We start from the raw sequence: 27,002 nt of genomic DNA, 5'->3' as shown, positions 1-27,002 counted from the left end.
CAAGTTCATTAAAGAACGAAATTGTCGGCCAAAATTCCTATTACAGTCGACATTTCCAAAGATTAAGGAGGCGAGCCCCCCAATAACAAATGGCGAGCGATCTGTGACCCCTCTGGAGTTATTAAGCCCCTTTTACGATGGAGTAGAAGCGTGGCACGCGCTGCCATGCTACAAGTCGTAAAGCCTCTACAAATATCTACCGTAAGACATCTTCTAACTGTAGTATATCCTACGCTCCTTGCGGTGATACAGTCATCAACATACAATACCGTAAAGAACCCAACGGCGCGTGTAAACGTTCCTTCACAAAGAACCTGCTTAAAATCTAAAGCAGTCAATTTGGTCCGCACAAAAGGAGGGTACCGCTATACAAGAGCAATCTAAACTAATATAGGCGTCGAACGCGATTCTAATTGCGCCATTAAAAGGGCTATTTTGTTTAATTGAATTATTATTTCCAGGCGGGGAATGGAGGAGACGTAAGGAATCATGGAGAGGAGGGAAGAGCTGCATAGGCATGGCTGCAGTATCGCGAAGCAGACAATTTTAACCACTCATCCGAGTGGTTTGCAGACGCGTGTGTCAGTAGAACTGGCGAATTTTGACGCGCTCTGCATGCACTCTGAATGTAAAAGCCCAGCGAAAAGACCCATGTGGGAAGGCAGTCCTTTTCTCTCCCGGCGTGGTATATTAGGGGGGGTTTCTGCACATGCCACGCCAGTTTTGGGAAGAAGGAGTGATGCTGTCAATGAAGGGAGGTTATCCCAGCAATGTACGCCCGTGATGAGGAGACGGGAGGTTGTGGATAGTCCAGGGGGGTCCCCGCTGCCGACGCGGAGGGGGGAGAGTGAGGATCCGGAGGAGGGGAGTGATGTGGATAACAGTGTGATCAGCGGCTGGTTAAAGTTCCGAGACAACAAGCGGGTAAGTTTTATGTAATTTAATTTATATCATTTGAAACATTGTTCTTAAAGTATTTAACGACGTTTCATTCTCCATTGTATGTTGTAAATTACAATGATTGTACAAACATAGCCTTTACTTACATAAACAGGGACGTTAAATATTAGTATGTGAATTAGCAAGCAAGCAAGTTCATGAACGTACATTAACAGCTTTTCCTACACAATACATTTTCACTGGCTTCTACACTAGGCGAGGCCTGGGTAACATTAGTTTAACAACTAACTGATTTGTCTCTTGATCTAACAGATATTGAAAAATCCAATTAAAATAGTCATACACCAAACACATTTCTGTACATTTTGTTCATTTATGTGATCTTGTGCTTTTTATTTTTGGAGGAAGTTTTTTAGTTGTGATTTTTGATCTAAATTGTCTAAGGCATCGCTGCTTCATAAAATGTAACTTTCATCTTTGCTAAAAGTAATTTGAATTTTATATTATTTATTAACATCACAATAAATGTAACTTACATAATATGATCATTATTGAACATCTACATCTCATAAATAGGTATCATTTCATTAAAAAAAATACAATCTAGTACCTAAATGAATATGACATATTCAACACAACCATTTCAACCGTTTTATCGCTCCTAAAGCTCTATAGACTCTCGGACGCTTGGCTTTGTGTCCCCGACACTCCGACCGTCTTGTATTGTGGACATGTTTCGTTTACCTTCAGTTTGCGGCTTCGGACCGGCTTAGGGTTAGGTTTGTTCTGGTATTGAAATCAAATAGAAATGAAAGACACATTCGTAGTTTCACCAGCGTGTTCGAGTAAAAATAAGCCAGCTTCTTATTGTGTAGTAAAATTGAAAGCCTAATTTTTGTTTAACGCTCGCTGCGTATGCGTGAAAGCCAACATACTCATTCTGCTCTACAAACTACCCGCGTATTTAACCACAGTCCTCGGCAACTGTGCCTAGACGAGTTTGTATTCGAAGAGAGTTGCGAGGTATCGCGGAGGAGGCTCGACTCGAGAGCGCCGCAACTGGGCTAAGGACTTTTCACCTGCGGGTGGGACGCAGTCGATCGTTTTAGATGTCGATATGTACGGAGAAACTGTAAGTAACAGGAGCAATGAAATGAATGAGCAAAGAAATGGTGAAAACGATTGTGATACCATTGTTTTAGACAATAAAGCCGCAAACACATTTATCTGTCGTGTTGTGTCGTGGCATTTTATATGGTTGCGTTCACATTTACCTGATGCAGTGTGTTGTGACGGCTTGTGTTGTGTCGCATCAAAGCTACAGATAGAGAGAGAGACAGAGAGCATCACAACACAAGACGACAGATAAAAGTGAATGCGGCTTAGGGCCTCGGTTCAGAGATTTGATCAAATCACCTATACCATGAACATGATACAAAAGAGACTATCATTTCACTGAACGTGTCTAGTAAAATAATAAAACGAGTTGACTTTGCGAGTTCGTTTCGGCAATTTCATTTGGTGAAATTAAAATAAAGAGTTCCATGTTTTGGCCGATTTCATCATTTCATTAAACAGATTCAGGAATTCGATCAAATGTCAATTTTTTTGTAAGGGAAATGATAAAACGGGTTCGCTATTTTAACATTCTGTGTGATTTGGTCATATCCTTTTAGAGATTTTTTCAAATCACTCTTTTGGCCATTTCTCTGCGACATAATGCACGCGCGCCTGTAGTTACTTCTTCTTCAGGAGACTGGCTTATGCCTATTTCTACTTTTTGGTAGGGTAGGTAACATTCATTAATAATATTGTAATTTTTTTTTTGTCGTTTTATTTTTAATAATATGGATCTTTTTTGTTTTTAAGTACTCAAATTGTATCGGTTTCAACTGGTTTATGTGTTTTTTTTTAATGTATATGACCAGATGGTCTCAAAGGAAGACCAGCGCCGTTTCGCAAGACCGGCAGATTGCTGATTTGGGACCATTTCGTGACATGCATAACTTATTTTTTTTTTCTCTTTTTACTTCTTTTATCCATTGTTCTCATGTTTGTCACGAATAAATATTTTCTTTCTTTTCTTTCTTTTGTTTTCATTGTTGTTATTAAAATGTATTATTTAATTTTATTTTTTTTATGGGTCCTGGACTGAAAATAAACAATTTTTAATTATTATTAAACAGTAAAGCAAACAAGAAATTTTAGCCGCAAACAAAACTGCCTCTGCTTTTATTAAGAAGCGGTATTATCGATAAAAGTATCGACGTCATTGGCGCCCAGCTCTATCATCAACATCAAAGTAATAGGTACAAGCATTCGCGACCGAAACGCGTGAAACTGGAAGCCACTTATACAGAGCCTCATTACACCTCGCTCCGGCAAATCTTGAAACATATACTAGTATGATTTTATGGATAATAATATGATCAAACCAGCTTTTGCCCGCGGCTTCGTCCGCGTGGGATTCGGTTATCGCGCGCTGTTCCCTCGGGAACTGTGCATTTTTCCGGGATTAAAAGTAGCCTATGTCACTTACTGGCCCATAAACTATTTCTATGCCAAAAATCACGTCGATCCGTCGCTCTGTTTCGACGTGAAAGACGGACAAACATATAAACATACTTTCGCACTTATAATATTAGTATGGATTACATTAAGTTCGAAAAACGGTGCTGGGGTGCTTTTATCGTCTCAGCATAAAGCTACTGTTACACATGCAAGTTACTAGCACGAAAGCATGCTACTATTGAGCAAATGCTTCATACTCGCACGTGTGTATATGTCACGTGCTAATATTAAGCATGCTTATTTAGTGGCATACTGGTATTTCAGGTAAATGTGTAAGGCGGCCTTTATGCTGAGCCAGTGTGTTCGATCCATAACGTAATCTAATCGCATTTATTAATATTGTTTTCACTTCTCATGCTCTTAAAATGTCGGGACTAAAGTTCCTCATTAATCTCTAGGGATTTAAGTATTTTTTTTTTAATTTACTATGGAAACCCCTAAACAGCCAATAACGGTGTTTGCTTTGAGGATTATCGCCAATTTCGAATATTGTAAAGACAATTTTAGGGCGTGGCATAACCTCAAAATTACAACTGTGCAAAATTTGTCTTGTGTAGTGTTGTGTATGGTTTACTAATGTTTTGGCGAAAATTATTTAGCAATTATTAACTCCAAACTATTTGTCCCATATTTAATTTCGGCGAAATTTCATTTCCCAACTCAACATTTCGCACTGATATCATTTCCCAACTAATGATTTGATAAATTATATTATGTGCAAATTATTACCTGGGATGTTTTTAAGATGTCATTTGTGTTTTCGTCAAATGCGTTGATTGGCATTCCTTAATTTAGCAAGCAAACAAGCAAGCAAGCCAATGTTTTTTTTCCGTTCTGTTACAAAAAACCTAACATCGAAGGCTAAAGCGAAAGCTACGCTACGCTTCTGCTAGTCTCGTCTTTCTCACTCGCTTCGCTCGCTCACCGCCACATAATTTAACATTTATTCATTTTATTATATATCATGACTGATATAACTACCTTATGTGTAAAAATTGGCCAAATGTTATTTGACTATTTGTTATTTGCCTTAGCCAATCATTTGCTACAATAATTGTTTGCCACATAAAATTGTCATGAAGTAAATTTTGCAATATAAAAAATGTTGCGAAATAAGAAAAATGCGAAGCAAAGTTATGCCAAGGATTGGTTTGCCAAATGAAACTTCGTTGAAAGGTTGGTTGCTAAGTGAAATTTGGCGAAAAATATTTCGCCGAAAAAGGCAGTACACCGTTGTGTATTGTTGTGTTGTGAATAAACGCATTTATTTATTTATTTATTTCTTTCTATATACAATGAACACTGACCTAACCAACTAAGAATTAGAATTGATAAACTATAGAATTGATAAACCCCCGACATTGTTATTTCGAAGTTTAATGCAAAAACGACTGAACTGGTTTTAATGAAACCGCTGAGAACTACCTTAAAGAAACTCGGCTTCGCGTATAAAACTGCATCGAAATTGGTGCATTAGTTTGAGAGCTACAATGCCACAGATAGACAGACAAGCATTGGGTTAAAAATACATCATGGTAATTTGATGTAATGGAAGTTTCTTATAAATTGTCGACTTCTGAAGATAAAATAAGCTTAACAAAGCCATAACCTACATAATAAAGCCATTTTTTATTCAATGACCAAAAAAAATGTCTAGGTACTTAATAATTACATCAAAAGTTATAAAGTACTAGTCCATTCCCGAGGTTTCGCATGCAGTTGAACTACAATCTTTTTACTTTGCTCTTTTGAAGCCATAAATTATTAGGTGTATACACGTGCATGTATATGTCCAAAGAATGCCAAGCGTACTAAGTTAATATGATAAAAAACAACAAAGTATAAACTTAATTAAGCTCTTGCGAAAAAATTACTTCTGCAACTAAACAAACTAGACAACCAAAAACTTTTCCTCCAAAAAAGAAATATTCGTAAATAAACAATGGTGATATATCACCTACATTCCCCAAGACCAGAAAAAATGCGTGGACGATTTGCACTATCAAGGAGATGTCCCAGCACCGCGTAAATCATGCGGCCCCTAGCGCGGAGGGGCGAGGAGCGTCCAGTGATTGGTGGGCAGGAAGGCCGTCGGGTGACCACATCGATCTCAATTGAGGACATGACGTGTGGCGTTTTATTTGAGATGTGAGTGATTTTGGCATAAACATTTCAATATGCTGCTTTAATACTTGGAAATGGGGAAGGCAAGACTTCGATTTCGCGATACGGTTTTTAATGATTTTTTTATTTTATTTTTAGTTTGTGATCATTTGTTTGGATGATAGCCTATTGATTTGAGATTTTAATTATAACCTTTCAAGCAGAGCATACCTAGAGTATTCAAACTCTGCCTCGAAATTTACCACGAGCTTTACGGTGTGGGAAAACATCGCGAAGAAACCTGTGAAGCGATTCAGTAGTGTGTGTTAGGTGTTCAAGGCACACTAAGCTCGCGTGTGAACTATGAGCCACCACTGCCCAGCAGTGGGACGTATATAGATATTCTAGGATGATGATGATTGTTATTGCCATTATCGGTCCTAAATAGCTTCATTTTTTTTCACATTTCTTCTCGCACAAAGAAACGTCGCGATCCCATTTCTCAACAAATTGGCTGTCTGTGTGATCGAACGTTAATGGCAACGCGTCGCGCAACCAGTCGCTCGATTTGTTTGATTAAGCGTAGAGGAAAATAGAACAGTTTTTTGCATATGATTGTTGTTGCTTGCATTCTTTTTCATGGCGGGATGGAGGTTTGCTGATAGGGTAGCTTGTGTGTTGCAATTTTTCTCAAAAACTACTGAGCCAGTTTCAAAGCGGTTTTTTGATTTTGTTTGAGCTAATTTTTAGATGATTGTGATTTGTGTTAATAAACTATCAAATGTGATGTAGCCATTAACAATCGATTTTAATACGGTTTTTTTGCATTGCAGTTTTAAACACCCGCTTTTCTATCCACTTTTTTTTCTTCTTACATTTTTTTTTGTCGAAATACTTACTTGCTCTTTAGGTAATAAAATATTCGCGGTTGATTTACTACATAATAATACAGTTTTCCAAAACGTATGTTTCGTGAACTAATTTTGATTTTATATTTAATTTTAACAAATTGACTTTTCATTATTGCGCTATTTTTTTTTTCGACTGGATAGAAAACGAGCAAGTGGGTTTCATAAATGGTTTCTGTTTTCTAAATTTTCCATTGCAATTGTAATTTTATTTCCATTTCCATATTTTATACTGGCATTATATTTTATTTGTCAATCAATATATATAAAGTATTACATTAAGCCCACTAAAAATTAAACTAAACAAAATAAAATTAACCTAACCTATAATATAACCTACAAACTAAGACCTAAACTACAACCTAAAAACCACCATTCCGCGTCGTACGGGCTCAAGTTGCCCCATCCGCATTTCCCCGCTGTATGGCCAGCGCCACCTGCTGAACCAGGTACGACCCGGAGCGGGGGTCGCAACCCCTGTCCCGTAGCCTACGGCCCAGCTCCCACACCAAAGACTTCGCTTCAGCCCCCAAGGACCAGCCGTCTCGACCGCAAAAGGCACGAAGTCATACGTTGGCTCCAAAGCTGAGTACTTGAGGTGCTTAGATCGCGCGGCATTCTCAGCCGCGGCTCCAGCTGACCTCGACGTACAACCAAGTGAGATGGCGCGAAGGTACTCACGCACGTCGCATCCACAAGAGGCAACGTCCCCTCTGCCAAGGAACAACGTAAGCCTAAGCCCATCCGGCCTCTTGCCGTACTACGACTCAACCCCGGAGGCTCCAACACAGGGCACATTCGCTTGCACCATCGCTCGGCAAATGAGGCGTTGATGCAGTGATGCAGCGAGAAGCAGCCAGCACACCGCTGAAACTGAGGCCGTGGTGGCCATCCTCCTCCACCATCACCCCACACCACACAAACGGTGCCGCTCGCCATACCTTGCACCCCAACCTCAGTGCTACGGCTATCCTCAAGGAATCATTATCCAGCAAGGTGCCAAGCTGAGGCGATGGTAAAGCATGCAGCCACGCCCCCGCTTCAGGACGAACAACCGCTACTGACATTCGTATATTATATATATCTTTTATCATTTAAATATTTATATGACAAACATACGTTAAAATTATTTACTTACATAAAAATATGTATATCATTTTATTATTTAACTTTAAGTTATGTACTTACGACGTTTTCACGTTTTGTGAATTTGTATTACTACTTACATCAACATCCTCGGAGGCCTGCCTGTACCAATATCTGACCACCTTTAGCTACTTGGTTTGACCTCTCGGCTAAACTGAACTTCAGGAGTTACATCGAATCCTTGGCAAAAACTGCTGCGAAAAGCTTGGTATCCTATCCAAGGTTAGGCGATACTTCACTACGGACCAGCTCATTGGTCTTTACCGAGCCAAATCCGATCCTGCATGGAGTATTGCTGCCACCTTTGGGACGGTTCTGCTGAACATCAGCTAGCTGCTTTGGATTCGGTAGAACAGCGAGCGACGGGCTCATCGGCGTCGCTGCGATGCGGATTTTTCTCGCCAGAGCCTTCGTCATCGCAGAAAAGTGGCTTCCCTGTCAGTATTCTACAGGCTACATTTCGGTGAATGTGCTTCGGAACTCCACGACCTTATTCCACCTGCTCTTTTCTTCACAGGTCGACCAGAAGTAGGCGGGGTCTCCACCCTTACGTTGTCAGTATTCCCAAAATCCGCACAAAGCGTTTTCGCTCTTCCTTCATCAACCGCACAGCAAAGAGTGTAATTCCCTGGCTGCGACTGTGTTTCCTGAACACTACAATTTGGCCGCTTTCAAGTCCAGGGTGAATGAGCATTTACTAGGCAAGCGCGCTCCATCGTAGGCCTCATCCTCGCTTTCCATCAGGCATGATTGTGGCCAAACGCAAGCCTATATTGTATAAAGAAAAATGATGTTGTATTCATAATACTCATTATTGTTATAAATGTTGTAATTATTGCAAGTTTTTATTGACATTTGGTTATATTTCGATTACTATTAAGTATTACTTGATTTGACCCTTTTGTGAATTTCTTATAATTACCTGGCACGCGTTTATAATGTGTGTTATCAGAAAATAATAAATATACCTAATTATCTACTTTTTATGCCATATGCCGTACAAGAGACCCTAATTCTTTATTCTATCCATATATGTATATATATTCACTAGATCAGAGGGCTCAACGACCAGACTTAAACCAGACTAAATCCTTTAGCACTTAAACAGGGTAAAAAAGCCTTTTTAATTGCATTCCATTTATCACTTAATCCGCTATCGATGGGACCAGCCACCCGTGCTGTGCGCTCGAATGATACCGCGATGTGCTTGCGCCTATCGACGGTGAAGTACCAACACTTCCTAACACCTACCTAGCTAATACAACACTCCTATCTGATAAATCTCGAACATGCAACTTAGGAGATTTATCGAAAATACAAACTGAGACATGGATGCACAGAAAAACCAGAAAAAGCAATCCGTGCTGCGTGCTATAACCCCTACACCACCGCTGGACAGGAATCTGGACACGAATTTTTCCTATGCATACATATCTCAGGTTGCTTATTTCTACTACGCTACTTATGCAGCAGCACTAGCGACATCTATGTTCCGCTCTCATCGAGAGACGTCACACTCTTTCGGAACCAACCGCTCACCCAGACAAGAGATGTCGCTGCTAAGCAATCAAATTATGATTAGGAGATTTAGCTAAGGGATGCTAAGGTCCTCAATCGCAGGTCAAAGGTGATTCAGTTAGGAGGTGTTGGTACTTCGCCGTCGCTATAGGTCTCGGGTTTCTCTCGCGCATGGAATGTGAACAAGATATTATAACTAGTGTTTACCCGTGGCTTCGCCCACGTAAATCTTTAGATCCAGTAGCTGAACTGAAATTTTGGATTTTTTAAAAATTCCCGTGGGAATTCCCGAAAATTAAATCGTGATTTTCATTGACGTTACATTAGAAATTTCATGACTCTAAGCCCAGCGGTTGTTGTTTCGAGATTTTATCCCTACCCCGTGGAAATATCGGGATAAAAAGTAGCCTTTGTTTTATTCCAGATGTTCAGCTATCTACATACCAAATTTCATCCAAATCCGTATAGCCGTTTCAGCGTGAAGGAGTTACAAACATACTCTCTCATTCACTCACTCATAAACTTTCACATTTATAACATTAGTAGGGAAGTAGGATTAATAAGAGGTGCTGTGTTTTTTTTTATTCAGTGGTGCCTTCTCCCGCCACTCCTTATTAAATTGGCAAAGATCTTTGTAGGTAGTTAGTAATCAACAGACTTGTGATTAGCGATCAGCATGAGCCAGCAGTTTCAAGGTATTAATGAAGCTGGCGACACCGGCATGGATGTTTAATGAGCGAGAGTCCTGCGCAGTAAATATAACGAAGGCAGTAAGGAATAAGCGTTATGGATTAAGGAAACGAAAAAGTTAATTGAGGAAACTGAATTGTGTAGCAGCGAGGAACAGTTTTGCTACGAATGTTACATTATACATATCCATACATATCTATATACATGTCCGTACTAAATTTTGAGTCAATTGGATTACTGAAAGTAAGTGAAATTTGACTTTCGAGGTTTTGAAAACAACTTAGTTGCAAGTTGAACACGAACATTGCAAGTTACACAAAACCTTGTCAAAAATGTGTCACTTTCAAATTCAAAGTCAAAATATCTTTATTCAATTTAGGCTATAACAAGCACTTATGAATGTAAAAAAAAATCTACCACCGGTTCGGAAAAACCTGTGTTGATAAGAATCCAGCAAGAAACTCAACGAGGTATTTTTTTTTTAAAAGATTTAGAATATTATTAAATGATATCTATACATCACAAGTATTTAAAACAACTATCACCAGTATTAACACAGTAGGTTCGCTATTTGAAGGGATCGCTAATGCGGATCGGAATTATTTCCAAACATCCCTGTCCATGATATAATAATTAACTTTATAATACGCCTTAGATATTAATGTATTCTTGACAATATCGGAATTTTGTATCTGTTTCATTTATAATATTTTTTTGGAATTTTATTATAAAAACGTATGCAATTTCCCAGAAACGTCTTTTTGGTTTCAGCCAGTCTGTAAGATGGAACTTTAAGCTTCCCTGTGTTTCTAGTAGCCTTTGGCTTATCGACGTTAGTGGGAAAATCACATATGTTCTTCCTTACATACATGATTATTTCAAAAGCATAAAGCGACGGCAGGGTTAGGATACCTGTTTCCGTAAAAAAGATCTTAAAGATTTTCGTATTGTTTTTAACCTGTATATTATAAACAGGGCTGGACGTAAATTTAAAAGTTTGCAGATACGACGCTGTAAATGTTTTTATTGCGTTTATTGGGTTACTAAAATTTAGCTTGCCTCGCCTAAAGATAAGTGCTCCCTTTATGGGGCCGTAAACTGACGGTGTTATTTTGGGATGCTCATTTGATCAAGTTTTATTAACTTTGATTTGAATAAACACATTAAGTAGGTAAATGTACCTTCTGGTCTTATTGTAGGAATTTTATTTATTGTTAACTCAGGGACTTTCTACATCCCTTGCTATATAGTAATTTTATTATTAACTCAGGACTTTATACATCCCCTTGCTATATTTAAGGCTGTATATTGTTAAGCTTATGGATTTTAAACGTGTATATTTTTAGTTTAATTTCTAGTCACAGGCCCGCGACGTCGAAGCTCCCAAGACGATCCCATAGAGCTTATGGGATCGGAAGCAATACCATGCACTCGGTACCGCTCTGCTTTCAGAGCATGACATGAGTTTCGTGTGAGCTAACTTTGGGGCGCAGACGTGAGCTTGCCTTCGGAATCCAAAAGTTTAATGGTTACTTGACCTGAAATGTAAATTTCAGAATTAAATTATAATTATTATTTTTTTTAATTTATGACGGTGGAAGCAGTCTACACTTCCACTGAACGTAGATTATAGTTAGAGTTTAGTTTTGTAACTAAGGGACCCCATACATCCCTGTATTATTATTATTATTATTTTGTATTTTCTTTTATTTCATTGTATACTGTAGTTTTTAAGTATTTTATTTGTAATTCTTTTATGTTGAAAAAATGACTTTCTGCCAAGTTTCTTGCGGCGCATCTTCTTGGCAATGATGGTCTTTCCGAAAGCGCTGGTAGTTTTAAAAAATGACGTGTAAAAGTGCCCATTGCGGCCTATTTACTGAATAAATGATTTTGATTTTTTGATTTTTTTTTTTTTTTTGTACAATGGTATAAAGTGCCAAATAGACTTTACGTAAGTTCACGTGACTTCTTGTGACTCAGCAAGTTTTGTCGGTCGTATATTGTTGTTTAGCATGATTGCTAGCCATATAATTTTTTCCACGTACTATAACGCCAATAAGCTTATCTTTCCGGGGCGCTACCGGATGACCAAAAGCACTGGCCAAGTGCGAGTCGGATTGGAACTGACGTAGATGGATTAAAAAAAAAGTTAGTGACGTTGTGGAATTAGTAATTTTTTTAAATTTTAGTTTTAAGTTAAAGGATCATACTGAAAACCAGCGCTGCGGCTTCCTGTAAGCAAGACGGTGGGTAAGTATGGCCCTTTTTATACTTCTTTTGGCACAATGTTTCTTTTCTTTTCTTTCTTCTGTTTAATATATAAGACTATATAAGGTTCTTTGTTATTTTATGCTGTTTTTTTTGTTGTGCCGAAGTTCAGTAAATAAATTTATTCTTTCTTTCTTTCAAAAAAAGATTTTTAGACTTTTCTTATAGATTGTGCTATTAGCTACCTACATACCAAATTTTAAGTGTCTAGGACAGCCGGAAGTACAATTCTTAGTTGTGTATTGACATATAAAGTTCCGATTGACTGACTTAGTGACTCATCAACGCCCAACCCAAATTATTAGAAAATACAAACTGAGACATGGATGCACAGAAAAACCATAAAAATAGACCAGCGCTGGGAATCGAACCCAGGTCCTCAGCAATATTAAATTAATATTATTATTAATATTAATATTATATTGTATTTTCGATATGGTTTCACGGGATACCCGTAAAAGTAACAAATTTGGAGTTGAAATAAAAATACAAAAAGACTTCAAAAAACCGATCATAATCCAAATTACTAGTCCTAGAAAGCTGAAAATTTTCATTGAGGTTTCTTTTATGAGTAGACAAGTAAAATGAACACCAGAAAACGAGTTTTGTCATCATCGCCATCATCATCATCCCAGCCTATATACGTTCCACTGCTGGGCATAGTCCTCCTGTCAGAATGAGAGAGCTTAGGCCGCAGTTCCCGCGCGGGCCCACTGCGGATTGGGAACTTCACTTATTTTACACTCACTTATGAATTGAACCACCACCATTGAATTGCTTGTTTTCCTTCACCGTTAAAGCTCGTGGTAAATTTCAAATTTAATTACGCACATGAATTTTGAGAAACTCAGAGGTGCGAGCCGGGGTTTGAACTCACGATCCTCTGCTGAGATAGGACAAACTACTAGGCCACCATGGCTAAGACAAACTAAGTACTACTAAGTACTAATGTTAATGTCTTTCAAAGCCATAAAATAAATAATATGTTTCATTGTTTACAAATTATCTATTTATTAGCCTTATGTATAGTAATAAAACTGTGTAGTATATCTTTGTGGCGGTCCGAGGGTCACCAACGGTGCTGGCTGAAAATCAGCGCTGGGTGTTTAACGCTTCAGCATTATGCTGAGCCAGTGTCCTATTCACAACCGCAATGACACATACTTTCCTACGTGTTGGCTATTGTACTTAATACTATTGTTGTGTCTTGTGTTGTGAATAAATGTATTTTCTTTCTTTCTTTCTTTGTTTTACTAGGCCACCATGGCTCGAGTTTTGTAACTGGGGAGAAACCGCAGGCGGAAGCTAGTTGATATCTCTATAAAAGTCTTTTCAGAATAATACCGGAGCTTCGTTTAAACCGGATGTCAACTTTAAAGGGGTGAGCCAATTAATGCGAAATGGTTCCGTTGTGCTGCTTAATTCGGAGAGATACCGTAATATGACATAGTTAAAGCGAATACCGTTTATGGCCATCTGTTTTATGTGTGTGTTAAAGTTAAGCGTCTATTTTGAGAGATGGTAGCTCTTGTTCATGTCTTCCACTAATATAAATACGAAAAAAGAAATAAAGAGCGTAACACGATGTACGAGGAGTTATTTCTGCTTTGCAAGGTGCTACCAGTTCATGAAAAATTTACCCGTCTTCTAGTATTAGAATAGATAATTCGAGTCAATATACAAGGAAGGTGTTATATTCGTGTGTTTTGCTAAGTCAGTAATTTTATGTAATTTCTAACTCTACACTCATGATTTGTATTTGTCAGTCAACGCTTTGACGTTTTAAAAAGATAATCCCGTCTGTCCCACTAGTCCCATTGAGAAGTCTCATCATGGGACTACTGAGACGATTACGTCCCAGTAGTCCCATGGGACAAGTGGTACTAATATTTTAATCCCAAAAGTCCCATTATCGTTATCACATTATCACAGTGTAGTTCCAAAAATTGACAGCAAAACGGCCAGCATTAAATTATCGAAATAGCAACCTCGCTAAAATATTGAATTGACCCCTGTTGCAGTCGTAACTTTTAGACTGAGCACAATAAAAAAGGGATTTAAAAACACAAACACAACCTAATTTAAAACATATTGTAATCGATTATTTTCTCGATTCTAAGCAAACTGCTTTCTGGTTTACAGTTATTTAATGTATAAAGTCCCTATCAATCATTTATATCCAACTAGAAGTGTAACCACCCAGAGAAATAAATAAACGACAACTTTCTGCGTGTACAGTCGACCTCAAAAATATCTTTACACTTTAATACAAATTTCACATTCGAATTTTCACATTTATCATCATAATCATCATGTCAGCCGAAAGACGTCTACTGCTGGACATAGGCCTCCCCCAAGGCTCTCCACTCAGACCGGTCTTGTGCTTTCCGCATCCACCGCGATCCCGCGATCTTAACCAGGTCATCGCTCCATCTTGTCGGAGGCCTACCGACAGCTCGTCTCCCGGTCCGCGGACGCCATTCGAGAACCTTCTGACCCCATCGGCCATCAGTCCTGCGAGCAATGTGCCCCGTCCACCGCCACTTCAGATTCGCATTTCTTCGGGCTATGTCGGTAACCTTAATTCTACTGCGCTACTTAGTTTACATAGATGAAAAAAGTGAAAAGAATTGAAAAATACGAAGAATCAGGATAAGCCGGTAAACCTGCCTCGGAGTTCCGAAAGCAGCATTTATGAAAAGTCATTAGAAGGCATCATTCACACGGATTATTTCAATAATTCCGGAAAAAAGCGGATAATTCATTCCTCGTAAAACACCGTCCCAAGTCATAAGACAAAGATATCGTACTTTGTTTTAACTGTTCCATGAAAACGTGAGATTATTATATGGAAAGAGTGGATAAGTAGAAGGCGAACGTTTACAAGTAAAATACATATGATTAGACTTTATTATTTTACTTACAATCATATTATTCATTATTTAGCTTGTAATTTTTGCTTGATTTTCTCTTCACGTTTAAACCGCTGAACAGTTTTAGCACAGAATAAGTAATAGTATAAGTAGTTTTAGGTGAAATCTGGTTTGGAGATAAGTTAAGATCCTAGTAACCTAAACAACTTAGAAAAGTTAAAACCGCCGCAACTCTGTAATTTCAAAGTTGGTTAACTCATTATAGCCGAATTAATTTTAATGAACCGTAGCTAAGAATCATTACAAGGAAACTCGCTTTTATGTACGTAAGTAAAAACCCGCATCGAATTCGATCCGTCCATTGGCGCACTACGATACACAGACAGACATACAGGATATTGGCGTCAAATTTACAACACCAATCTTTATGTTTGGGGTTAAAAATGGCTTAAGTAACTTTCGCTTATTTTCTTTTTCTCGCCGTCTCGCTCAGTCAGGTGACAATAAGGTGGTTTACCGTACAATTTCTGAACCGCACCGTGCCTTTCATAAATTGCACCTCATCCGCGCGTCGTATTTTTCTCCTCAAAATGTTCTGCCCCGCTAAGCCAGAGGTATTTTCCGAGTGCTAAACGGTTTTAGAGCTACTTGCGTGATATTGTTTTTATTGTACAGAGAATTGGATAGAATCAAATTTGAACCGTAGATTGTGTTTGTCCGACGACAACATAGTGAGTGGTATAAAGGTTTCAGTAGTTGGATGTTTGAGAAAAAAAGAAACAAATAGTACATTGTGTCTTAAGGGCGGTAAATAAGGAATTACGAACGAGAGTCTATTAGAAGCCCGAAGTCGAAGACTGAGGGCTTTAATGAGTCGATGTTCGTAATTCTAGTACCGCCCATGCGACATACAATGTTTTTCATCACATTTGCAAGTAAAATTTTATATTTGTAAAAGAAAAAATATAGTTCTACCAAATATTGGCGATACCTTAGGCTGTGCTCTTGGCAGCGTCGCCCTCAACCTGCATGCCGGCATGCGCCGCAACGTGCGTGTGCATGTGGTCCACGTAGTCCTGCAGCAGCACCATCAGTACGGGCACTGACTCATTGACCGACCTTGGGCTTCATGACATGAAAATGTGTACGCGCAATGACTCATTTACCGACCACGGGTTTCATGAGAAGCACATTAAAGTCAAGGGTTTTATTTGGGGGGTTGCAACTAAGGTAGCCTGCATGTTACGACACTGTTTACGAGCAAGTGTGATGAAAAATATTTTATTTAGGTTTCCAAAAGTAGTCATAGTAGTAGTTTGTTAGTGCGACCGCAGTACTTCACGGAACAGCAAATCAAAATTAACTATTTTTATTTTTTGTTTCCAAAAGTAACAACGAATCCATTTGCCTTGGTCACACCGTAATTTGAGAAGGACTTAAACGATTTTATTCGTCTTTTTCCCTAAAAAATAAAAAATTAAGCTTTCGGTGGGTCAACATATAATAAATAAATAAATATCAGGGGACAATTCACACCAATTGACCTAGTCCCAAAGTAAGCTTAGCAAAGCTTGTGTTATTGGTACTAAGCAACGGATAAATATAATTATAGATAGAGATACATACTTAAATACATTAAACACCCAAGACCCGAGAACAAACATTCGTATTTTTCATACAAATATCTGCCCCGACACGGGAATCGAACCGGGGACCTCAAGCTTCGTAGTCAGGTTCTCTAACCACTAGGCCATCTGGTCGTCAATATGACAAACGATGATTCGGATAAAAATTACGCTAAGATTACCGAAGAGTATGCGAACTTTGCCTAGTGGTTTGACCTATCGCCTCTCAAGCAGAGGGTCCTGGGTTCAAACCCCGGCTCGTACCTCTGAGTTTTTCGAAATTCATGTGCGAAATTACATTTGAAATTTACCACGAGCTATGCGGTGAAGAAAAACATCGTGAGGAAACCTGCACAAACCTTGCGAAGCAATTCAATGGTGTGTGTGAAGTTCCCAATCCGCACTGGGCCCGCGTGGGAACTATGGCCCAAGCCCTCTTGTTCTGAGAGGAGGCCTGTGCCCAGCAGTGGGACGTATATAGGCTGGGATGATGATGATGCGAACTTTGGCACTCTCTTTATTATTAGACAGCCGTGAATAGCGTTTATTTTGAAATACACATTTACACTTGGCCGGTATTTTGCAAAATTTGTGACATCATTCTTAATATTTACTCAAATCAAAATTTAAAAGTGTCTTACTGTTTTTGTGCAGCTATGTCGTAGAAGACTGAACTTTAGCCCCCTGTTTTAAGGTTGTCGGGGGCAGCAGATCCCGTCGAGGGTCTAGTGATCGTCCTCGGGAGACCAGCCTGTATTGTTTTGTCTCTGGTATGAAATATTTATGAAGCTTCAGAGGGCTTCGGTTGCGCCAGGGAGCAGGGCGAGAGACGACTCTAAACAGACTCAACATTACAAAATAAGTTTATGTTGATGATTTCATCCATATCCATACTAATATTATAAATGCGAAACTGTGTATGTTTGTGTGTTTGTATGTTTGTCCGTCTTTCACGTCGAAACGGAGTGACGGATCGACGTGATTTTTGGCATAGAGATAGTTTATGGGCAGAAAGTGACATAGGCTACTTTTTATCCCGGAAATATGCACAGTTCCCGAGGGAACAGCCCGCGATAACAGAATTCCACGCGGGTGAAGCTGCAGGCAAAAGCTAGTTGTTAATAAAAGCTTATTTTACCCAAGTATCCGAAGAAGGGTTATTTTTATAGAGTGTATGTATGTTATGTTTTAATGTTTATTTGGGTACAAACGGTACAATATGGCTGATTAGAAATGAAAACTTAGATAATACACCAACCAGTAAAGTTACCACAGGTTATTATTACATATTACTAAAGTAATAACTAATAAAGTAAAGTAATAATTTAAAAATGTTATGTAGGTATAATGTATGTATGCAATGTATGTTTATTTCTTTGGTCTACTCTGCAGTCTAAACGGATCAAAGTAACCAAGTAAATATAGTTCCTTTATTTCTTTCTTCCTTACTGTCTTTTTTTCTTTTTCTTTCTTTTTCTTTCTTTCTTTATCATGTAAAGTCACAATAATACTTAAACAATAAAACTTTGTCAAGCGCGCTCTCTGGTCCGCAGCTAAGTAAACTTATCGTAGCAGGTTACAGGCGTCGCCGGCGCACGACAATAGGCGTGTTTTGCCGACGGTACCGCTGGCACAGCTGGGGATACGGTCGGCATAAATCGATGCCGTTCAATTTATAAACACGTTTGAACACGGTACCATTCTGTTTAGTACAACCTGTACCTACTAAGTCGTCTACAAAGGAACTGTACTTGTGGATGTTTTTCCATCGTTTTTTATCGGATAAGTTCGTTTTTATCTTGCTATCTCAACTAGCTTCAGTAAACTTCAGTAAGCTAGTTGAGAAAGCAAGATATTTATGAACTTTTCCGACAAAATACGATGGTATAATATTATACAATATTTCATTTTGTTATTTCTTGTTAACATAGGGCCAAAGAGACTGATAGACAGAGCAGGACGGATGTTTTTTAGGTATCAGCGCTTTCAAAAATACCATCATTTTCGAAAAGGATGTACTATAATTGTGCAAAAAGCTAAACCGATACGCGTACGCTCTTTACAAGCTTGCAAAGCAGGCAAGTAGAGAAGCCGTCATGACGGCTTACCATGCTTTGTAGGTTCATCATTACGATATGGTATTATATACTGGGGTAATTTCGACTGATAGGGATATCGTTTTCAAAGCACAGAAACGGTGCCTAAGAGCAATTTGTGGACTAAAGCAAACTGATACTTGTAGACCATATTTTAAAAAACTGGGTATCTTGACATTACCATCCCTCTTCGTTTACGAATCAGCTGTGTTTGTCAAAACAAACCCAACACTATTCAGAACAGTTTCTGAGGTCTTGAATAGAAACTCTAGGTATGGCCAAAATCTCCACGGTATATATGCCAAGACAGCGCTAATGCGGAAAAGCATATTCTGCCTAGCAAGCAAGTTATATAATAAGATCCCGAGTCATATAAAACCTTACAAGTTCAACAATTTAAAAATGAGTTATGTAAGTTATTAATTGACAATTGTTGCTATTCAATTCATGATTTCTTGACAGGTAAATAGTATAATGACATTTTCTTTTTGATGAGTGACTTATTAAGATATAATTTTAATCCTGTTTTATTAATTTAAATTTGTTATTCAATTTAAGTATTTTTCATAATTTTTTAGGTTCTTATGACTCATAATAGTAACAATTATTCTAATTTCAATTTAATAATTATTTGTTTCTTGTAAAGTTTATCTGATATTTTGTTATTTTAATCTCTCTTTTATTTTAAATATTTTTGTACGCCAATTGGCAAAACATGGTGAGACAATAATATTTTCTTTTACCACTGTATACAGTTATACCTATGTTTAACAAATAAAATACTTTGACTTTGACTTTTGACTTTGAAAGAGACTTGACAAAAAGAAAAAATATAAAATAAAGTTACAAAATTATGATTACTGTGTTTATTCTGGAAGGTGGTACGGAAACCTTTGTGTGCAAGTCTACGATAAAATAAGTTTTACTGAATATTTCATTTACATAGAATATTTTTGTTGAATGTGTTTGCATTGTCATTCAACTTAGTTAATGTAAACTAAATTCCGAGTCAATCTGACCTCCATCCATCCCAGCCTATATACGTCCCACTGCTGGGCACAGGCCTCCTCTCAGAACAAGAGGGCTTGGGCCATAGTTCCCACGCGGGCCCAGTGCGGATTGGGAGCTTCACACGCACCATTGAATTGCTTCGCAGGTTAGTGCAGGTTTCCTCACGATGTTTTCCCTCACCGCAAAGCTCGTGGTAAATTTCAAATGTAATTCCGCACATGAATTTGGAAAAACTCAGAGGTGCGAGCCGGGGTTTGAACCCACGACCCTCTGCTTGAGAGGCGGTAGGTCAAACCACTAGGCCACCACGGCTTTTTTCACCTATAACACGGAAATTCACATAGAACCGTGTAATAATAAAGGCGGTAAAATAAAAACTTTATAATCCAGCCCAACCACAACACCCATATAAAATCAAAGGCCCATAATGAAGACCAACTTACCCAAACCCTTTGCAAGGTAATAGTTATTTATGATACAAGTGCGGAAAGTAGGCAATTCCAAACGAGTGGCGGAGAACTTGAAACACGAGCGAAGCGAGTGTTTTGAGCCGGCACGAGTTGGGAATTTCCTACTTTTGACACGTATATCATACAACGTTTTACAATGCATTAAGCGAGGAAAAAAATCGAGGCAGTGACTACATCATTTTTTTGCCATACTCCTTTTACTACAGTAGCAGGCAGTAGATATACATACCGACATGCACGCCAAACCAAATTCGTTAACGTATAGGTACACTTTATTAAACCAACTTTCATAACAATCATTGACTCAGAGGATTAGAACAGCTACAGCTAGGTACTAATGATAGGTAAAGGAGACTTTGTTTTAGTATCGTGATTTTTTATGATTAATTATTAGCCCTTGTTGCTTGACATTTTCCACACTTATATTGGCTAGTCCTTATCTCCTGCACGCTCCTATAATGCTAAATATCAGTGCAACCCGTGAATAAATCCGTGTAATAGTTAATTATCATCAAGTATATGTTTTATGTATCTAATCTACCAGCTATTAACAAAAAGTTACCGTAAATCTGAGATTTTTTAGCTTTGGAACTGTAAATAAATCAAAATTGGTTCACTAATTCTAATAGATAAAAGCAAATAAATAAGAATAAGACATACCGGTAGATGTTATAATATCCATGTGTGTAGAAGTAGATTATTCTATCAATTTACGATGTTTATTAACTTAGGTATGTATATTATAGTTCACGTATTTTGTTCAGCATTGAGTTTGTCACTGACAATATGTGCTTCGTGGAGGACGAAAGGCGGCGTAAAGTCACATATAAATTCATCATTTAAACTCTTCATTTTATTTACTCATCAAAAATTAATTCACCGGACTGAACTCATGAACATTGTTGTTGTTTCTTTAAAAAAATATGGCTCTGTCCATCGGAGGACAATTTTGCCAGTGTCTACTTTGGCGGGGTTTCATGACAGGCGCGAACGGGTAACCATGATTGGTTCGTGCTACGTCGTGCGCGCGCACTGGAAGCTCATTGGTTAACTTTCGAGTGCGCGCGCTTGACGTCGCACGGTCCGAATTGGACTCAAGAATTTATTCCCTTTTTTTTTCATAACTTTAGACGGAATTAAAATACGAGTTTACATGAAAAAAAAAAATTAACGTTCTCTTTTCTGTCGCGTTTAATCTGTATTATTTTATCAGTAAATATTCAGTTGGTTGCATCAAACGTTTTCTTATTTGTTCAAAGCCTAACTATAACGACTCTTTAGACTTATTTTTTTAACAATAGTTTGGACATCATTTGGCAATTTAAAAAGTTACTTTACCGCACAAGTGCGGTAAGTAAAATCCATACAACTTTACTACACACTTGTGGATGCGTGCAGAATCACTAATTTTCTATGGATATGTTGACCCACGTCAGAGGCACTTTCCGAGCACGTGCATTGTAAAGTAATAAACAACATCACAGCTCAATGAGACCTGCCCATTCAACCCTTAACAAACCCGTGACCCACTGAAAAGAAACCACCAGACCACAAAGACCCTATTACCAAACATTTACTTAAAAAATCCAAGCTCAATTTACAATGGACGATAGCTAAACACACCGCCAGAATGTTATGGACTTGATTTTAATACCGCAACCGTGGCCATCTATTTCAATTTAAACTGGTACGTTGTACGCGCAAACTACCAATATCAATTGACCTCTTTTAGCATTCTACATACCAAGGATTCGAGGTTAAGTTACGTTGGTATTTTCTTTAGTTAGCATGCCTGGTGGCCAGTGTATTCTGAGCTTTGGCGGTGTGGAGTTAGTAATAGGTTGCAGGTCTATTTAAAATGGTTTATGGAAACAAAATGGCGTCGTGACATATTGAGCAGTGCTTTCGATCGACAGTGATGTAGCGCGGAAGAACGTTCGCACTTTAGTAGGGGCGTGATCTAGAATTTTAAGTTTTGTACGCTTGCATGTGTTATGTTCAGTGACATTAACATACCTACGCCTTTCTCGAGACTTGAGTTTTTTATTTTCATGTTTTATAATCCCGTCGATATACATAGCACGGAGAAGAGATGGCCGTTGGGGCCGAAAGGTTCTAGAGTGGAGACCGCGCGGCTATAAGGGCCATAGGTCCACCAACGAGATGGACGGGTGACCTGATGAAAGTCGCGGGTTCGCTATGGAGGCAGGCCGCTTCCAAACGAGGCAACTGGAGGTCTATGGGGGAGGCCTATGACCAACTGTGGACGTCCTATGGCGGATATGGTAGACGACCAGATGGCCTAGTGGTTAGAGAACCTGACTACGAAGCTTGAGGTCCCGGGTTCGATTCCCGTGTCGGGGCAGATATTTGTATGAAAATACGAATGTTTGTTCTCGGGTCTTGGGTGTTTACTATGTATTTAAGTATGTATCTATCTATATAATTATATTTATCAGTTGCTTAGTACCCATAACACAAGCTTTGCTAAGCTTACTTTGGGACTAGGTCAATTGGTGTGAATTGTCCCGTGATATTTATTTATTTATTTATATGATGATGATGACAATTTAATCTCGTCTAGTAATGGACTAAGAGCCCGCGATTGCCAGAATTTCGTTACGGCTACGTTTCAACCAGAAATGTGCGAGGATGTGGTTGCGAAGAATTTTTTTTCATGAACCAATAGAAACGCTTTTTTATAGTTTCGCCATGTCCGTCTGTATGTCTTTCTGTCCGTCCGCGGCTACTCAGGGACGCTGTAATTTTGCACGAATATAACTATATGTAAACTATGCCGACAAAATAGTACAATAAAAAATTCAAAAGATTTTTTTTTTACAGTACCTCCCATCGACGTAAAGTGGGGGTGTTTTTTTTTTCTCATCCAATCTTGTAGTGTAGGATATCGTTGGATAGGTCTTTTAAAACCATTAGGGGGTTGCTAGAACGAATTTTCGATTCAGTGATTTGTTTGCAAAATATTCAACCTTAAAGTGCAAATTTTAAAATCGAGCGTCCCCCCCCCTTCTAAAATCTAAACCGGTGGATGGAAAAATTTGAAAAAATTCAGGATGGTAGTAAGTATATCAATCTTACAAGGAAAACTATAACGGTTAACTTTCTTGAGAATTATTAGTAGTTTAACAGTAAATAGCAGCCTAAGGTATAAAATATACCAAAGCTTGGAATATTCCGTACAAAATACGAAATCCTTAGAAAAATATTACTTAATTTTTTCGTGATGGCTACGGAACCCTATTTCAGGCGTGTCCGACACGCTCTTGGCCGGTTTCTAACTATCCTTGCTTCGCTGAGCTGTTTCCATCAGAGCGGTGCTGCGTGAGGATAGGTAAATGAAGCGTTTCTATTGGTTCAGGAAAAACACATTTCTCGCAACACAATGTGAGAGTGGGAAGCAGTGCTCTCTATCGCAACTACGGATTCCAGATTCCTCTTTCTTCTTTCTCTCTTTCAATTGGCGAGTTGTCGTTCATTGTGGCGTTTTAACTTGCATTTTTCTAAGGTCTTAGAGTATTATTTGGAACATGAAACTACCGTGAGACTCACTCATATTAAATGATATTGTAACGGATAACTCACGTCTTAAACCGAGTTTAGCTCGACCATGTTTCGGGCTATTTCGTAGCCCTTCTTCTCAGGAGCACGCGACTCGGCGGCTGCCGCAACACGCACACTACGCGCCACCGCTCTGCTCGCGCGATTGTCCGACGAAACTAACACCGGCGCACAACTACCCGCGTTTTCATCATCATTTTCATTATAACTGTCAACGGTGTTAAATACTCGTGCTGCGTGATCAGTATGTGTGAACGTACCTTTACAGAGCGATGTTGTTAGTGTTGTGTGCTACCCTTCATTTGACAGTGTGTGCGCGTGTTGCAGAAGCCGCTGAGTCGCGTTGCTCCGAAGACGAAGGGCTACGGATTAGTCCGAAACATGTCGAGCTAAACTCGATTTAAGACGTGAGTTATACGGGTCAATATATTTAATAAGGTCTAAGAGTATTATCAGGGCTCAAATTTCATGTTTCAGGGTGGGTCAAACTTGACTTGCAAGTTTCGTGATAATTTTGTCGTGATCCAGGTCAAGAAATCGCCGTGGGCCAACACGCACATCCTAAATGGTCTGCGGCTTATTTATCTGGTATCTTAATGCATTAATAATCGGTTTGGAACACGCTTAAATAAAAAATTGTTTGTTTTTTAATAATAACTAATAAAACCAAAGACTGAGCTAGCATGCAGATGTTATCTTATAAGATATACCTACTTTTGAACAAGCAATCATAATATTATAACATAATCACAATCATAATATCACGAATAATTCACACCAATTGACCTAGTCCCAAAGTAAGCTTAGCAAAGCATGTGTTATGGGTACTAAGTAACGGATAAATATAATTATATAGATAGATTCCTACTTAAATACATATTAAACACCCAAGACCCGAGAACAAACATTTGTATTTTTCATACAAATATCAGCCCCGACACGGGAATCGAACCCGGGACCTCAAGCTTCGTAGTCAGGTTCTCTAAACACTAGGCCATCTGGTCGTCTAAAACTTGTATATTTATGTATTTAGGGGATCTCGGAAAAAGCTGTAACGATTTTGTCGAAATTTGCTATTCTGAGCATATGGGGGGCAATCAGGGGCGAATAATCGATCTAACTTAGTGCTTTCTCCGGGAAAACGCGTGTTTTTGAATCATAATGGTTTGACAGCTATATTCACCTACGCAATATGATCCATAATTTCAACAGCTTTGACATCAGACTCTTGGCTCCCGCTGCCTGGTGACTCCCGGGATTTAACCATGTCTTAAATTTTTAGAACATAATCAGAACTTCATTTTCCACCCTTTTCTTGTTAGGATAGGATTAATACTTATTCTGTGGCATAATCTTTACTGTCATCATCATCAGCTGGAATACGTCCACTGTTGAACTCCTCCCCCTTAGAACGCCACAATGAACGACAACTTGCCACTTGCTTCCACCGGTTTCCCGCAACTCTCACGATGTCGTCAGTCAACCTGGCGGGAGGCCCGGCAACGCTTCGTCTTCCGGTTCGTGGTCGCCACTCGAGGACTTTTCTCCCCCAACGTATAATAATAATGGATGGTATTTGTTAATAATTACATTTTTAATATAAGTTTTTGCTGACTGTACTTTTTGTTGACTGCACTTGCATTATCATTCAAGATACATTTCCATACCAAATTTTAAGTCGATGACATTAACCGTTTCCGTCATTTTCTACCCTTTTCTTGTTAGGATAGGATTATTACTTATTCTGTGGCATTAATCTTTACTGTCATCATCATCAGCTGTAATACATCCACTGCTGAACAAAGGCCTCCTCCTTAGAACGCCACAATGAACGACAACTCGCCAATTACATTCACCGGTTATCTTCGCTTTCCTCGTGATGTCGGTCCACCTAGTAAGAGCGACCAACGCTTCGTCTTCCGATTCGTGGTTGCCACAATCCGCAAGTAAAGTCTACTATATCATAAATATCAGTGGCCGTATTGTCTAAAGCCGAGTTTAGACTTGCAAGAAAAATCGTGCAAGTTGCATTACATTGCGGCGCTTGACTGACCATTACAAACTTGTTGGCTTTACGGCCTCGCAATAATGCAACTTGCACGTTTTTTCTTGCAAGTCTTAACTCAGCTTAACGTGCTGACGTACGATATCGCATTCGCCATCTCTTTCTTCCCTCATCTAATATCATGTGACAAAAAATTGTGAAAACGATTAGCCGCGTATCCACTAGAGGCAGCCTCGGGCCGAGCGGCTGCCTCGCTCCGAGGCCGCGCAAGTGGAGACGCTGCCAAAGGCACGGCTCAGACTGAGGCTCCTTTGAGCACGGCCAAAAAACCGACAAAATATGGCTCGTCTCGCGGTGCTCGGCCTGAGGCTGCTCTAATGGATACGCGGCTTTTGTGTTTTCAAGTGTGTTATTGACTAATAAGGTCTTATTTAGCAGATCAATACAGACTCGTGGGCCTAACTTTAAATCCATTCCAAATTTAAACCGCAAAATCTCAGAACATTCACGTTTAAAACGAGCCGTCAACGGGCTGAAGTAAATCACTGTATTCAGCTACTTCATTCAAACCCTTGTCGTTGCACATTGGACCCTGATGCGCGAGCACACAGTGGATTCACGCTTGGCAGATGTTGTAACAAAGTCGCAGAGTGATATGCCTTGAACAAATGAATTATTTATTCAGTGAACGAATTAACATATCTATCAAGAGAGCGGGGCGAGGATGTGGGGAAGGTTGGATGTGGCAGTTAAGTTCGTATGAAATCAAAATCACCCTTGTTCTTTTGTGACCATACATGACAGATATGTCGGTGTGATAGATAATTATGTTTTCAGACAAAGTCCACCGCTTCCTTATAAATCAACACTAAGTAGGGTATCTTAATCACACGGACCCCACTGGCACCAACATGACACAAGGCACTTATGAGTTTATTTTAAATAACAATTTATATCCCCTAACCTACTTAAGAAATCATGAGGATAAACCTACTAACTAGAAAAACAATCTAAACAACTCAATCTGTCTATCAGATTGCTTGGCAGAGATTGCTCTGAAGTGATAAGGTCTATTGCCTACCTTGTTATTTTCTCTCTGTGTACCTACTCACCTTAGTTTCATAAATTGCTTACTATTGTGGTGTTATTGTATCGTATCTTATTTAATTTGATTTCTGTCAGAAAAATACTCAAAATCAAACTTCAGAAATGTTTGGTTCACGAATTTGTATCCAA

At 38.8% G+C, this 27,002-nt stretch overlaps 1 protein-coding gene across 1 annotated transcript in view; it reads left to right on the top strand.

The window, feature by feature from the left end:
* Nucleotides 1–27,002, top strand: part of LOC141440825 (uncharacterized) — a 972,542-nt gene that overhangs the window by 43,194 nt on the left and 902,346 nt on the right. Inside the window, exon 2 of the mRNA XM_074105386.1 lies at nt 462–924. Within this exon, the coding sequence (XP_073961487.1) occupies nt 490–924 (435 nt within the window). The 5' untranslated portion in view covers nt 462–489. The remainder of the gene's footprint in view (nt 1–461; nt 925–27,002) is intronic.

The sequence above is a fragment of the Choristoneura fumiferana genome, chromosome 23 (assembly GCF_025370935.1).
Source record: "Choristoneura fumiferana chromosome 23, NRCan_CFum_1, whole genome shotgun sequence".
NCBI classification, from domain to species: domain Eukaryota; kingdom Metazoa; phylum Arthropoda; class Insecta; order Lepidoptera; family Tortricidae; genus Choristoneura; species Choristoneura fumiferana.
This window is presented reverse-complemented; position numbering and strand designations above follow the sequence as displayed.